Genomic DNA, 13,607 nt, shown 5'->3' on the forward strand with positions numbered 1-13,607 from the left:
ATTAATGGTACCAGTAAAAGATTAGAGACATGCATACATAGCAGTTTATGCAACAAATACACTTTTACTTGCTACCCTGGTAAACATTTTTTTATATAACAGATGAAGATGTCAACAATGTCATTTATTTCAGGGGGCTAATCAATTTTATCCTTAACCATAGGATCAAAACAATCAATTTCATCATTGACTGTAGTATATATTATTCTAAGTTTTAAATAATTTAAATAAAACAGCGTCTTTTTCTTAGTTTTTAATCATTTATACATCAACAGAAAGTTACAAAAACAAATCCTTTAAAACTATAATTTTTGGTACAGTTATCAATTTAGCTGAGCTTTTTATTTATTTTTTCTTCAATCGGTTTACTATTTTTTTAAGTTAATAAAGCCCTGACTAGGCCAAATATAGTGGTTTATAAAAGATATACAAAGACACAGCCATGATTTATAATATATTAATAAGTCTTGAGGAAGAAAAATCACACAGCAGAAACTATGCGTGTTTTCAGATGAGTAGTTACAAAAATGTGACGGACTAGAGTGATCACAATGAATTTATTTGCTCTAATTTTTCCCCCTTTAAACTGCGGTACCAAATTACCAGTAAAACGTTTTGTGATCGTTTTGTTTTTTAACAAATACAATGAGCTCATCAACAATACAACATGTCAAATAGAATATTTACAACAGACAAAAAGGTAGTTAAATAAATAAAAAAAACAATACTTAAGCTTAGAGTTAAAAAAGTTGTGTACATGAATAGTGGTCATGTGAGGGTGGTCACATATAACAGTAGGGAAAAACAGAGTGTAAAAATAAATGTGGTTTTATGTCAAGTGCCATTGGGTTGAAACTTATCTAAAACAATAAGCAGAAATAAGGGAACAAATAAATAATTGTAATGCTGTTTGACATGAGTTAGGAAACTTCATTACTTGAGTATAATGCAAAATAAAAAAAAATTATCAAATAAATTATTTCTATATTTTAAAAATACGCTATTTTTTTTACAAGCATATTTTATTTTTTATAACATACGGATAGCTGTTATAAATTGTATATTAAATAAAAATAGAATTTTTGTGACCTGAAGCGATTTATTTGTACCTCTTTAGATTAACTTCAACAAATTTGTCACTTTATCCTAGCAAGAAATATTTTCCGTCACCAACAGTAACCTGGCCAGCTTGTAGTTTGTCATCCCATCCTGGCAGTACACATTAGATTCACCATCCAGGCAGCACACATTAGATTCACATCATAGCATTTTTGGTCAAGTTCGTCACTGTTACACTTGGCCCAATACCTACTAAGCCAAGTCACAGTCACCTTTTACTAGCCGCACATGCGACTTGACCAACTTCAAGATAGCATCTCATGCTAACGGCGCATATTTTTCCTCATCATAATAGCATCTCATGCTAACGGCGCATATTTTTCCTCATCATAATAGCATCTCATGCTAACGGCGCATATTTTTCCTCATCATAAGCGACTTGGCCATCATAGGGGGCATTGGTTTCATCACTGAAACAGAGGAGGCATTGGTCTCTTGACTAAACTAGCAGTTGTAAACTCTTAATCAAATTTTTAAAAATAAATAATCCTTTACAGTCACCTTTAGCAGATTTATCAAACCAATAGACAAGCTGCTTTAAAATAATAAAAAATAACTTCTAACAATAAACAGCAATTATTTTTCATTTTAGGTAGTATTAATAAGTTTAAAAGTGTCCATTATTAATGTTTAAACAATATGTACAAGAAATTGGTAAATTAAAGTCGAAATTCCATTTAATTTTAGCATCACAATGCTAAATCTAGCACAGATACCAAAACTAGAACTTGGTTTCAGTTACAGTATCAGTGCATGAACAATTTTCATTAAAAACAGGAAATCACCTGAAATTTTAACATAAGCCTCATCTGGCTGTACAATCTAAACTCATAACTAGACTGTAAAGGATTAAGTCCTTATGCTATAAATAACATAACAGCTGTTTAAATAACATTAAAAATACCATTTTTGTATAAAAAAAAAGAACTCACTTCGAGGCTGGTCCATGGGGTTGTGTGCAGCCACCAGGAGGCTGGGCTTGTACGACCTGACACCAGACCCAGCCCCTTTAATGTTGGGGTTACCCTTGGTCCTCATCACACAGCCTGTTCCAAACTGTTTCTGTTTCCTCAAAACTTCCCTGGGTGGTTTAGCGATAGTGTCAACATAAGCCAGTTGGGCTTTTCTACCTGGGAAACAGAAGTTAACATTAGGGCAAGTGGTTTAGCTATAGGGCAAGTGGTTGAGCTATAGGGCAAGTGGTTTAGCTATAGGGCAGGTGGTTTAGCTATAGGGTAGGTGGTTTAGCTATAGTGCCAACATAAGCCAGTTGGGCGTTTCTACCTGAGGACAAAAGTTAACATTAATGCAGGTGGTTTAGCTATAGGGCAAGTGGTTTAGCTATAGGGCAAGTGGTTTAGCTATAGGGCAGGTGGTTTAGCTATAGGGTAGGTGGTTTAGCTATAGTGCCAACATAAGCCAGTTGGGCGTTTCTACCTGAGGACAAAAGTTAACATTAATGCAGGTGGTTTAGCTATAGGGCAAGTGGTTTAGCTATAGAACAGGTGGTTTAGCTAATGGGCAGGTGGTTTAACTATAGGGCAGGTGGTTTAGCTTTAGGGCAGGTGGTTTAGCTATTGTGCAGGTGGTTTAGCTATAAGGCAGGTGGTTTAGCTACAGGGCAGGTGGTTTAGCTACAGGGCAGGTGGTTTAGCTATAGGGCAGGTGGTTTAGCTATAGGACAAGTGGCTTAGCTATAGTGCAGGTGGTTTAGCTACAGGGCAGGTGGTTTAGCTACAGGGCAGGTGGTTTAGCTATAGGGCAGGTGGTTTAGCTATAGGACAAGTGGCTTAGCTATAGTGCAGGTGGTTTAGCTATAGTGTCAACATAGGCCAGCTGGGATTTTCTACCTGGAGACCACTGTAAGGTGATTTGTCTATGTAGATGATAGATTGATAAACATCTGGACAGGTCCATCTTTTGAACTTCATACAGCAAGAGGGAGGGGTAATACAGAAAAAAATTAACCCTTACCTGCTTGACCTTTAACTATAGATGTGGACATGCTTTCTTTTAACTTCTGATATTTTATCTCACGCTCTTCAAATTTTTGCTGAAGAAGAAAATTCCATTAGGATAGATCCATACAGATATTAAAATTAATTGGTAAATACACTTTTAGTCATTAAATATATATATGACCACAGGAAATTAACAAATGAGAAAGATATGACAATGTATCAATAAAATATATAATCAATATACACAAGTGTAGATTTTATTTGAATTCCATTAAAATAATATCCTGATAATTTTTTCTTAATTTTGGCCAGAAAATTAATGAAATAGAGACCTGTAATTTTATTCACATTGAGGTCACTGCATTGAAAACGGAAATGGGCACTTACCAAGTAGAGTTCCCTCCAAGACTCGAGCTCGTTGCGCTTACTTCCCCTGAAATCCCGCTGACACAAGTTCTGCCACAGCTCGTCTGTGTCCTCTAACAGGTGCTTGACGATGGAGAAGATGTGCAAACATTTCAAGCAACAACACAAACTACACAAGTTACATAAGTATCAACAACATCATACAAAAAAACATCTCCCTAATCAAAGAAACAAATAACAAACAACATACATCATAAAAATCAACAAGGCCTAAGAGACGAACATCAATAGTGCAATCAAAGTTTGAGTGGCACAACAGATTTGTGGCACGATAGATTTTCATTAACAATGTTAATGTAATAAGGAAAGAATGAAAAAAAACATCTATACAAGAAAGATGTGATAAGGAAAGAAAGAACAAGACCATGTACAAGAAAGAGACTCTCCTGTATAAAAGATGGTGCACACAGGAAAAGATAACTACATCTGAGCACACTAAAGGAAAAGATAACTACAGCAGAGTATTTATCTTTTAGAGTTACCACATTCCAAAAAAGATGGGGTAGACAGAAAAAAGGAAAACATTTTTTTAATTAAAAAAAAAGCTATTTATTTCACAATGACCTGGTTTTTACAAAGTCTATTCATTAACGCATGAAATAAACATCTTTAATTAATAATTAAAATGTAAAACAATTGGCTTTTAAAAACAAATTAAATTAGAACGAAAGATAAACTGAATAAATTTTTGCGTATTTCAAGAATTAAGCAGTAAATAAAGAGCAACTTTTTCTAGCTATTAACAGAGTAATAGCTAACCAGAAATTGGATAATAATTGAGCAAAAACTAATTGAGTCAAAGTCATTAAGAATTTTTAAACATAGTTCTAAAAATGTTATTGGGTCAAAATTAACTCAAGAATCGATTATAAATTAGCAATAAAACTTTGAAATGGGTTGAAATTTTAAAGAATATAAGGAGTGAATAAAAAAATTAGATTATACCAAATTAAAATTTAGCAATAACAAACTACTTACTGGGTTGAAATCTTCTAGCTGGTACAGCTGTTGAGCTGTACATCTTTCTAGGACTGGCTTTAGAATACTGTAAGGTGTTCCACCAACATTCTCAATGTCTGAAGGAAACAAGGATTGAAAAACTTAATGTTTTCAAATAGAAACATTCAATTTAAATACAATGGAATATACAAACTACACTGTTTTTCATTATCTTTTTTTCTTTTTGTGCCCAAGACACATGGGGCAGAACAAATTGAGTTTATGACTTTGAGGGATAATGTGGTCAGCACTATGCCCAGCTGCCTTTGTTTCCTTAACATGAGTCAGGTACTCATAACTGCTGGGTGATCTCAGGAATGTTTTAAAGACTCCAGCTCACGATGCAAACTCGAGATTTCCTACTACCCAATAACACAGGTTTTACAAGGGTGAACTAAGAATGTACTATAACTATAAAAAAAAAAGACCAACTTACAATCAATGTTTTCTATTAGAACTTGCATACACAGGTCAAATAGTGGCTTCACCTCTGGAAATAAAAAATTTCATGAATTGCGGTTGTAGTGCATAATCTTGCATATGATGTGATGGTTCACTTATTCTTAATTTGCTTTAATTATTTTTAGATTTTCATTTCATAAAATTATACTATAACTATAACTTGTCAAAGTCAAATGATATATGCTTCTTTTTGAAAACATTTATGTATAACGTTATGTTAATTTTGGAATAATATTTTTTATCATGAAAAAAAGTAGCAGATGTTTAAGGTAGCAACTTTATATCATAAGACACTGTTCATGGTTAAAGAAATGGTCCTAATTTTTACTGATTTAAGAGTTATTTAGTTTGTTGCTAATTATTTTAACAGGTAAGAAATCTTTCATGGAATAATGCATGAATTTTAACATATACACTGTACACTTTTTGGTACATTTAAGCAAGCATTAAAATAATATTGTGTATAGAAATGAAATGTAAACAAAAACATACCTGTGACTCCGTGCCTTCTACCAGAATAGACCTGGGTCCTACAAACAGACTTGACCCCAATAGAGTCAGGGTCTACTTCAGGGGGAGGGGGTGAGACATCACCTACAGCAATAACAAATCATTTTTTTACTGTACAGAACTGGTCAACTATTAGATAATCTAGCATGCAATTTCAAACAAAACAAAGTAGTATTGCGTAATACATAAAATACTATTTTTAATTTTTGGCTTTCATCAGAGAAATCAACACAGTAACTTTAGTTATATTCAATGTGTTATTCATTTAGTACAGAATTTTAACAACATAGAGTGTCTATTTTAAAGCTCCAGGAAGGAAAGTATTTACAATGTAAAAAAAAGGTCAGTGGCACGATTCTACCCATAAACTTTAACAACCTCGAGAAGTAAAACTTGTGAACTCACCATCTTCCTGATTCATGTAGTAAGGATTGTACTTCAACGGCTTGTAGTTGACATTGATCTCAGGTAATAAGCTCATGATATCTTTCTCTATGGTTACCTAAGTAGATCAACACAAACAGAACTATAAAATGTGTACTATGGCACAATACAGGCTAATGCCAGAATCAAACCTAATTCCTTACATAAATGAGGTCTAATTTACACATAATCAAATGTATGTAAATGAATTTTGGAGTTAAGTGTAGTCAAAACAAGTGAAGAATGATGGAATAAAATACAAGTTATACGGATAAACAAGATTTAGCATTTTTAACACTTTTATATGAAATATAAAAAAATATGAAGTAATATACTTAATTTTTAAATATTTCTACAATTTAAGTTTAGAAATACTTACATTTTTTGCAGGGGAAGGCACAGAAAATTTGGAGCTGGAAGAACTTGGTTTTTCTTGGACTGATTTTTTTGACTTCTCTGCTGAAGAGCTAGAGTGTGGTTTAGTACTGGCACTCGGGGACACATTGGTGGAGGGCGTGGCTTTACGGCTGGGCGTCTTGACCTTGGCTTTCTTGAGCACGGCCACTTCATCAAAGTTCATGAAGTCATCAAAAGACATTTTACTCTCATCAATCAGAGATTTGGGGCTTTTTGTTTTTGTGGTCAAATCACTGGGGTCTATACTTTCGGAAGTAACGCCATCTTGACTAGAAGAGTTAGAATCTTCATCAGAATAATTTGTAATGTGGTCTGAATATGAAGTCGAGGCGACAGGTGAAACTTTCTTGGAAGGATGATCTTTATCGGAAGATCTTTTGTCTGGCTGGTCAACATGTGATTTGTGGGATGAAAGCTCTTTGGTGGAAGATCTTTTTTTCTGGGGGTCATTGTGTGATCTATGAGATGGAGACGAAGGTTCCTGTTTGATGTGAATGGCTTCACTGAACAGATCCAACTCGGGCTCCACATAAGCTTTGGGTTTTTGTTTCTTTGGTTTGGCTGATGAAGAGGAAATTTTAGAGACTGAGTCTTTGGTGCCCTGGTGAGAAGATCCAGAGCTTTTACTGCTGTGTTTACTAATGGATGGTTTTTCACTGTGTTTTTGATGAGACTGTTGAGGTTTAGCTGTCTCACTGTCTCTGTGTTTATCTGATGAACTGCTGGCTTGTTCTGGTGAAGATTTTGACTTTTCTTTATGAGATTTATCACTGTGAGAGTGAACAGAGTCTTCATCTGATGGTGATTGGTTATCCTTGCTATGCTTTGAAGAATGAGATGGTTTGTGGGATTCTGTGTGACCTGAAGATTTTTTGTATTCAGATCGACTTGAAGACTTGTGTTCAGAATGACCTGAAGATTTGCGTTCAGAATGATCTGAAGATTTGCGTTCAGAATGACCTGAAGATTTGCGTTCAGAATGATCTGAAGATTTGCGTTCAGAATGATCTGTAGAGTTGCGTTCAGAATGTCCTGAAGATTTGTGTTCTGATTGACTTGAAGATTTGTGTTCAGGTTGACTTGAAGATTTGTGTTCAGGTTGACTTGAAGATTTGTGTTTAGATTGACTTGATGATTTGTGTTCAGGTTGACTTGAAGACCTGTGTTCAGACTGACTTGAAGATTTGTGTTCAGGTTGACTTGAAGATTTGTGTTCAGATTGTCCTGAAGATTTGTGTATAGATTGACTTGAAGACCTGTGTTCAGATTGATTTGAAGACCTGTGTTCAGATTGACTTGAAGATCTGTGTTCAGGTTGACTTGAAGACCTGTGTTCAGATTTTCTATGTGAAGATGAAACTGATGAAGACCTCTGTGAAGAAGACTTATGATGGGAAGACTCTGACTGGCTTAGTTTACCTGAAGCTGTATCAGCCTTTTCTTGCTTTATTTTAGCAGCTATAGGAGTTGGCGAATACTGATCAACAGTGTCAAAGTGTGTGGAGGGTGAGTAATGCTCAACATCGCTATCTGGCTGATATGAGTACTGTTGTTTTTCTGACTTTTTGGGAGTAGGGGAATAGTCTTTGTTTCCTTTGGTGTCAGTGGAAATGGGAGTTGGATTATACTCCTCTTGCTTAACTCTAACAACAGGCGTGGGGTTATAACTGACCTGTTTGGTGTTATCTATAGGCGTGGGGCTATACCTGTTCTGTTTGGTGTTCTCTATAGGTGTTGGGTTATACCTGTTCTGGGTGCTCTCGATAGGTGTTGGGTTATACCTGTTCTTGGTACTCGCTACAGGTGTGGGGCTATACCTCTCCTGTTTTATTTTCACCACAGGTGTGGGGCTATACTTCTTCACACTGCTATCCCCTGACCTAGGTGTTGGGGAGTACCTTTCAGATTTAATGATAGCATTGCCTGTGGGTGAATACAGCTCCTCCGCATTCACAGGTCTGAACTTGCTAGCACTGAGGGAGGGGTTGGAGGGGGAGTATAGTTCCTCGTCAGCTAAACCACTCATGTGTTTAGGCACATGGACACTAATTGCTGGAGTCTCCAATTTAATTATTTTAGTAGGAATGTACGAGTTCTCGCTGAAAGACTTATCAACAGTAGGGTTGTAGGGTGAAGATGAGTTGCTATCATCACTGCTGTTTCTTTTCTTACCAGACGTTTGTCTGGAAGATTTTTCCTGCATTGAATGTTTCCTCTTTGATTCTTTGGTGCCTTGGTGAGAAGATCCAGAGCTTTTACCAGAGGATGGTTCATGTGAGGATTTGTGATGGGAGGACGAGGAGCTTCTGTGCGAAGAAGACCTGTGATGGGAGGACGTGGATTTTTTCTGCGAGGAAGAAGACACAGATTCGTCATCTGAAAGAGGAGACCTTTCATGGGAGGAAGAGGACCTACTTTGCGAGGAGGAAGACCTGCTGCGTGATGACGTTTTGACGACATTTGCAGTGTCATCGTCACTGTCGCTCATACTGTGGTGTTTACGTTTCCTGTCAATTTTCTTGTTTTCCATTGTACTGTTCTTTGTTCTATTATCATTTTTATGTTCTGATCTTTTGCTGTCTTGTTTATTCTCAGTGTTCCTTTTATCCTTGTACCCATCAGTTTTATTCTGAGAACTACTTTCACTTTTAGAACTACTTTTGTCATTAGACCTTTCCCTTTTCTCACTGTGTTTATCTTGAGTGCTGTGACTCTTATCCTTTGACCTATCACTACTATGATTAGCACTGTGGTATTTGTTATTTAACACATCACTTGTATCTTTAGTAACATGAGTTTTGTCCTTTGAGCTATCACTCTTGTATTTAGAACTTTGACTTTTATCCTCAGACCTATCCTTAGAACTGTGATTTTTATCCTTGGAACTATCTTTAGAACTGTGATTTTTATCCTCTGACCTATCCTTAGAACTGTGATTTTTATCCTCAGACCTATCCTTAGAACTGTGATTTTTATCCTTGGACCTATCCTTAGAACTGTGATTTTTATCCTTGGACGTATCCTTAGACCTGTGATTTTCATCCATCTTGTCAACCCCCACATTTGAACTGCTCACCTTGTGTGATCGACTAGAATGTTCTCCACCAGCGCCATCACCATACCTGTCATTGTCGCCAGTCTGCTCACTGGACTGGGCTAGCATGCTCTTGTAGTACTCTTCTATATTGGAGGTCTCTGCGTACTCAGAGTCACTGTCCGTTAGGTCTTCCTCTGCATGCTGGGCCCCCAAATTATGGGCACTGGTTTTCCCAGTATGGGCAACACCATGATGTGTGATATCCTTCCCTTGATGGTGGTGGTTTACTGAACTGCTGTGTTTTTTGCTAGGCACATACTCCACAGCTGGGGTAGTTTCAGGCACATGTTTGTTCTTAGGGCTGGGGACATAGAGTGGTTGTTCATCCACTGAACGTTTTTTAATCTCAGACGTGTTTTTTTCATGTGGTTTGCCACTAGAAACACTATCAGAAGAGTTCTTTTCATGTCTGCTATGCTTGCTAGTAGAAGAATTTGAAGACAGTCTGTCATGGGTTCTGTCACTGTGTTTACTAGAGACCTGATCAGCTGATCTTTTTTCATGAGAAGTATTGATCGGTTTACTAAAACCACCATCTGATGCACTTTTATCATGTGGTTTGTGGTTGTGTTTACTAGAACCAACATCCGAAGAACTATCATGTGGTTTGTGCTTGCTAGAACCAACATCAGAAGAACTATCATGTGGTTTGTGGTTGTGCTTACTAGAACCAACATCTGAAGAACTTTTATCATGTGGTTTGTGGTTGTGCTTGCTAGAACCAACATCTGAAGAACTTTTATCATGTGGTTTGTGGTTGTGCTTGCTAGATGAATCTTTCCTGTCCTTCTCCTGCCTACTACTAGAGTGGTGATTTGAAGAGGACTTACCACCATGCTCAGATCTGTGGTTTTTACTGGTGCTGTCTGGCTCCACCTTCACATGGTGCTTGGATGACGAGTGACTATCTTTCCTGCTGGGCTTGGAATTGTGCTGAGTCCTGCTCTCTTCCTCCTCTTTTAGAGAGTTCCAGCTATCAGTATCACTGATATTATTGTCTTCTTTCTTTATTTTGTGTCTCTCTTGTTTCTGGAGGGAGGGGCTTCTGCTACTGGAAGGGCTACGACTTCTGAAATTAGAAAAAGAACAGTTGAAACATCTATTGCTATATAAATCTGACATGACTAAAGTTAGATTAGGAAAAAAACAAAAGATATTGTGTGGAAATTCAGCGTTGTATAACTTAATTTAAAAATAGTATGTAAATTATTCACTCATCATCAACAGATAATTTTCAAAACGACTAGCCAGAAATGTTCATTTGAACTAAACATATCCCATGTGATTACTTCAATTAGACTAGAACAGTGGTTGATTTGATAACCTACTAAATTCTGACGTCGCTCACTGGATACTTCCCAGTAAGGTATCTGACTGATACAACATCTAGTGACTGAGCATTGTGTTGGCCACACAGAAATGGGTGAATTCTACTACCTTAAACTTGATCTTCAAAACAGGCTGGTTTTGAAAAGGTTACTTTATAAAGCAACACTTGTTTAGTTTCTAATATTCAAATTTATCCTGCTAGATTAAGTTACAAATTTTCAGCAGTTCTACGCAGATCTTTCTCTAACTATAGTGATAGCTCCTCTGAGACAAACAGAAAGACATATATTCATATATACATGATTACCAAATCAATAACTTAGACGATAGGATGCTGTCTAATCATGGAAAAGCGGCTGGGCAAACCACACAACCCACTGCACAAGCAGAGGTCAAAGGTGAACTTTATTTGCTGTGCTTGAAATGGTACTTTAATTACTATAATTGTTTATTTACCTTTTAGTCGAGCTTTCCATTCTATCCACTTCAGTTTCAACTAAAGATTTCCAGAATGTGACCACCTCCTGAGCCTTTTCTCCGACGACCCCTTCATGTTTGCGAAAACTATTCACCAGCTTTCCAACACCTGTTTCCTAATTTTTTAAAAGTAAAATAAACCTTAAGAACTAGGAATCAATAATGAACATCACTTACATATCTAACTTATAGCAGTTGAATATGCTGTAATTTAAAGAGTGATTTGCATTTTAAAAAATGTCAGGCCTACCAGGCTGATAACTTTTCAACTTAAAAGTTAGATTTAAAAATTAAGTTTAAAAACTTAATTTCAATGTATATTTTGCAAGATTTTGCATGATTAAAATACTTGTTATTAATTTCAAATCATAACATTTATATATAAGATAAGAATATAAAGTTGTACAAGAATATAAAAATGTAAATGTAACATCACATCATCAACTTATCAAAAAAAAAAAGAAAAATAACCTGAAGTGCAGCTATTGACACATAAAGCCTTCTTAACTTGCCTAGGATCTCAAGTAACTGCAATGAACAATATATGGAATAATTAAAATGCAAGAAAACAAATAATCAGCTAACCTGATGGTTAATGGCTTAAGAAAAATACATTTAGTTAATAAATTATTTAAAAAATAAACTTAGGCCCTAAGTATCAAGCTATTTATATTCATTTAGGGCCTACAGGCCTTGTTTGTAACTATATTATTCCAGTATTTACTGTGGTTTATAGGTGAAAAAGTCTTTTAATACATTATATATATATATATATATATATATATATATATATATATATATATATATAGAGAGAGAGAGAGAGAGAGAGAGAGAGAGAGAGAGAGAGACAGAGAGAGACTGCATAGGGCCTAAGCCCTAAGCTTAATAATTTTGAACCGAATACTAGGTAAATATAGCCCATATTTTTAACTGAGCAATATTGAAACAGTAAGTTACTTAATTTTTTAAAAATTTAAAACTAAACAAATGGTTTCTTATATGAGGAAAATAAAATAATGATTAGGCTGTCGCTTAGGCCTATTTTACTATTATTTAGGCCTATTAGCTGCAATATTCTATAAGACAAGAGAGGACAAGAACTAAGTATCCTATAAAAAATAATATAGGCCCTAATATATTAGATCTAGATCTAGTTTATAAGTTTTTTTGGTTTTTTTTTATATGGCACAGACTTCAGTACAGGAAGATTCAGATGCATCTGCCAACTCAGCAGTTTGAAATCAGCTGAGCTGACACAGATGTAATTCTAGATCTAGATCTAGATTAGATCTAAAATAGAATGGAGGAAAAAAACAGACTGGACTTTAGTTCTAGTCTAGATATAAATCTAGAATTAGATGTCTCATAGTCATAGAACTCTTATCAGTTCAGTACGTACTGTACTAAGATCAAGAAGTAAGATTGAGTTTCTGTTTGAAACTTTCACTTTCATCAATCAATCGCGGACTTTAAAAAAAAAGAAATTGTTTACGTAAAAATAAAATTATAAAAAAAAAACCTTGACAGAAACAGTGCATAAATATATTCGTAACAAAAGAGACCATACCTTTTCTTCGTCTGGTTCTGCTTCTAAATCTGACTTGTATCGCCAAAGGCGTCGAATTGTATCTGCTTCAGCCATTTTCCAACCTTCCATCTGTTGACAATTTCTAGGTATTCTCTATGTATCGAGATCTAGAAAAAGATTAAACAACCGGAGGGAAAAACTAATAGCCTATCATTGATTTTCATAGATTATAGTTTATAGAATATTAAACATAAAATCCCCATCCATATCAACAAATATTCATTGCAGATTTTGTTTAAATCACAGTTTAGGCTAAATGCAGATTTATTTTAAAATCAATAGATTAAAATATAAATCAAGATCTAGATTTACATCTAAATGACGCAAGACTTGAAAGTTGTGTACAATTTAACCACTTGATAATACTTATTACTTAATATTTGCTTAATAATGCACTCTTATATAATACACTCTTATTGTATCCTAAAAAAACAGCAGCAACAACATAAACTTCGAAGCTATCTTTGTTTCATCTAATAATAGTCAAATATGTGTTTAATTTGTCGATAAAAAAAAAAGATTTTTTTTTTCTAAATTACCAGTTTTTGATTAGCTATAATAAGATCATGTAGAGTAGAAAAGAAAAATAAGATACAAGAACCGTTGGCAATTTTAGAATGTTTTGCCCGCTGGTCTTTTTAGATCTATACAAATTCATTAATTTAATGTACCTACCAACAAGTGAATGATACACGAATTTCTGTCTTCTCACGAATGAGTTGAGTTATAAGACTGGCCGTATAGACTAGAGGAATTTTCAAATGGAATATTTGGGCTGGTCAGCGCGTGTAAGCTACAT

At 35.2% G+C, this 13,607-nt stretch overlaps 1 protein-coding gene across 1 annotated transcript; it reads right to left on the bottom strand.

Moving 5' to 3' along the window:
* Window positions 1–1,237: 1,237 nt before the first annotated feature.
* LOC131940314 (filaggrin) lies at window positions 1,238–12,873 on the bottom strand. Its single transcript, XM_059298966.1, has 12 exons — window positions 12,788–12,873; window positions 11,692–11,748; window positions 11,200–11,336; window positions 6,280–10,483; window positions 5,883–5,979; window positions 5,460–5,561; window positions 4,942–4,995; window positions 4,485–4,582; window positions 3,468–3,569; window positions 3,094–3,172; window positions 2,052–2,249; window positions 1,238–1,529 (listed from the first exon to the last, which is right to left on the bottom strand). Exons 1-12 carry the CDS (start codon window positions 12,860–12,862, stop codon window positions 1,465–1,467), a joined length of 5,268 nt encoding a protein of 1,755 aa, XP_059154949.1. The 5' UTR covers window positions 12,863–12,873; the 3' UTR covers window positions 1,238–1,464.
* Window positions 12,874–13,607: the final 734 nt, after the last annotated feature.

The sequence above is a fragment of the Physella acuta genome, unplaced genomic scaffold, assembly GCF_028476545.2.
Source record: "Physella acuta isolate Inbredline_101_S28 unplaced genomic scaffold, ASM2847654v3 ptg000315l, whole genome shotgun sequence".
Classification (NCBI taxonomy): Eukaryota; Metazoa; Mollusca; class Gastropoda; family Physidae; genus Physella; species Physella acuta.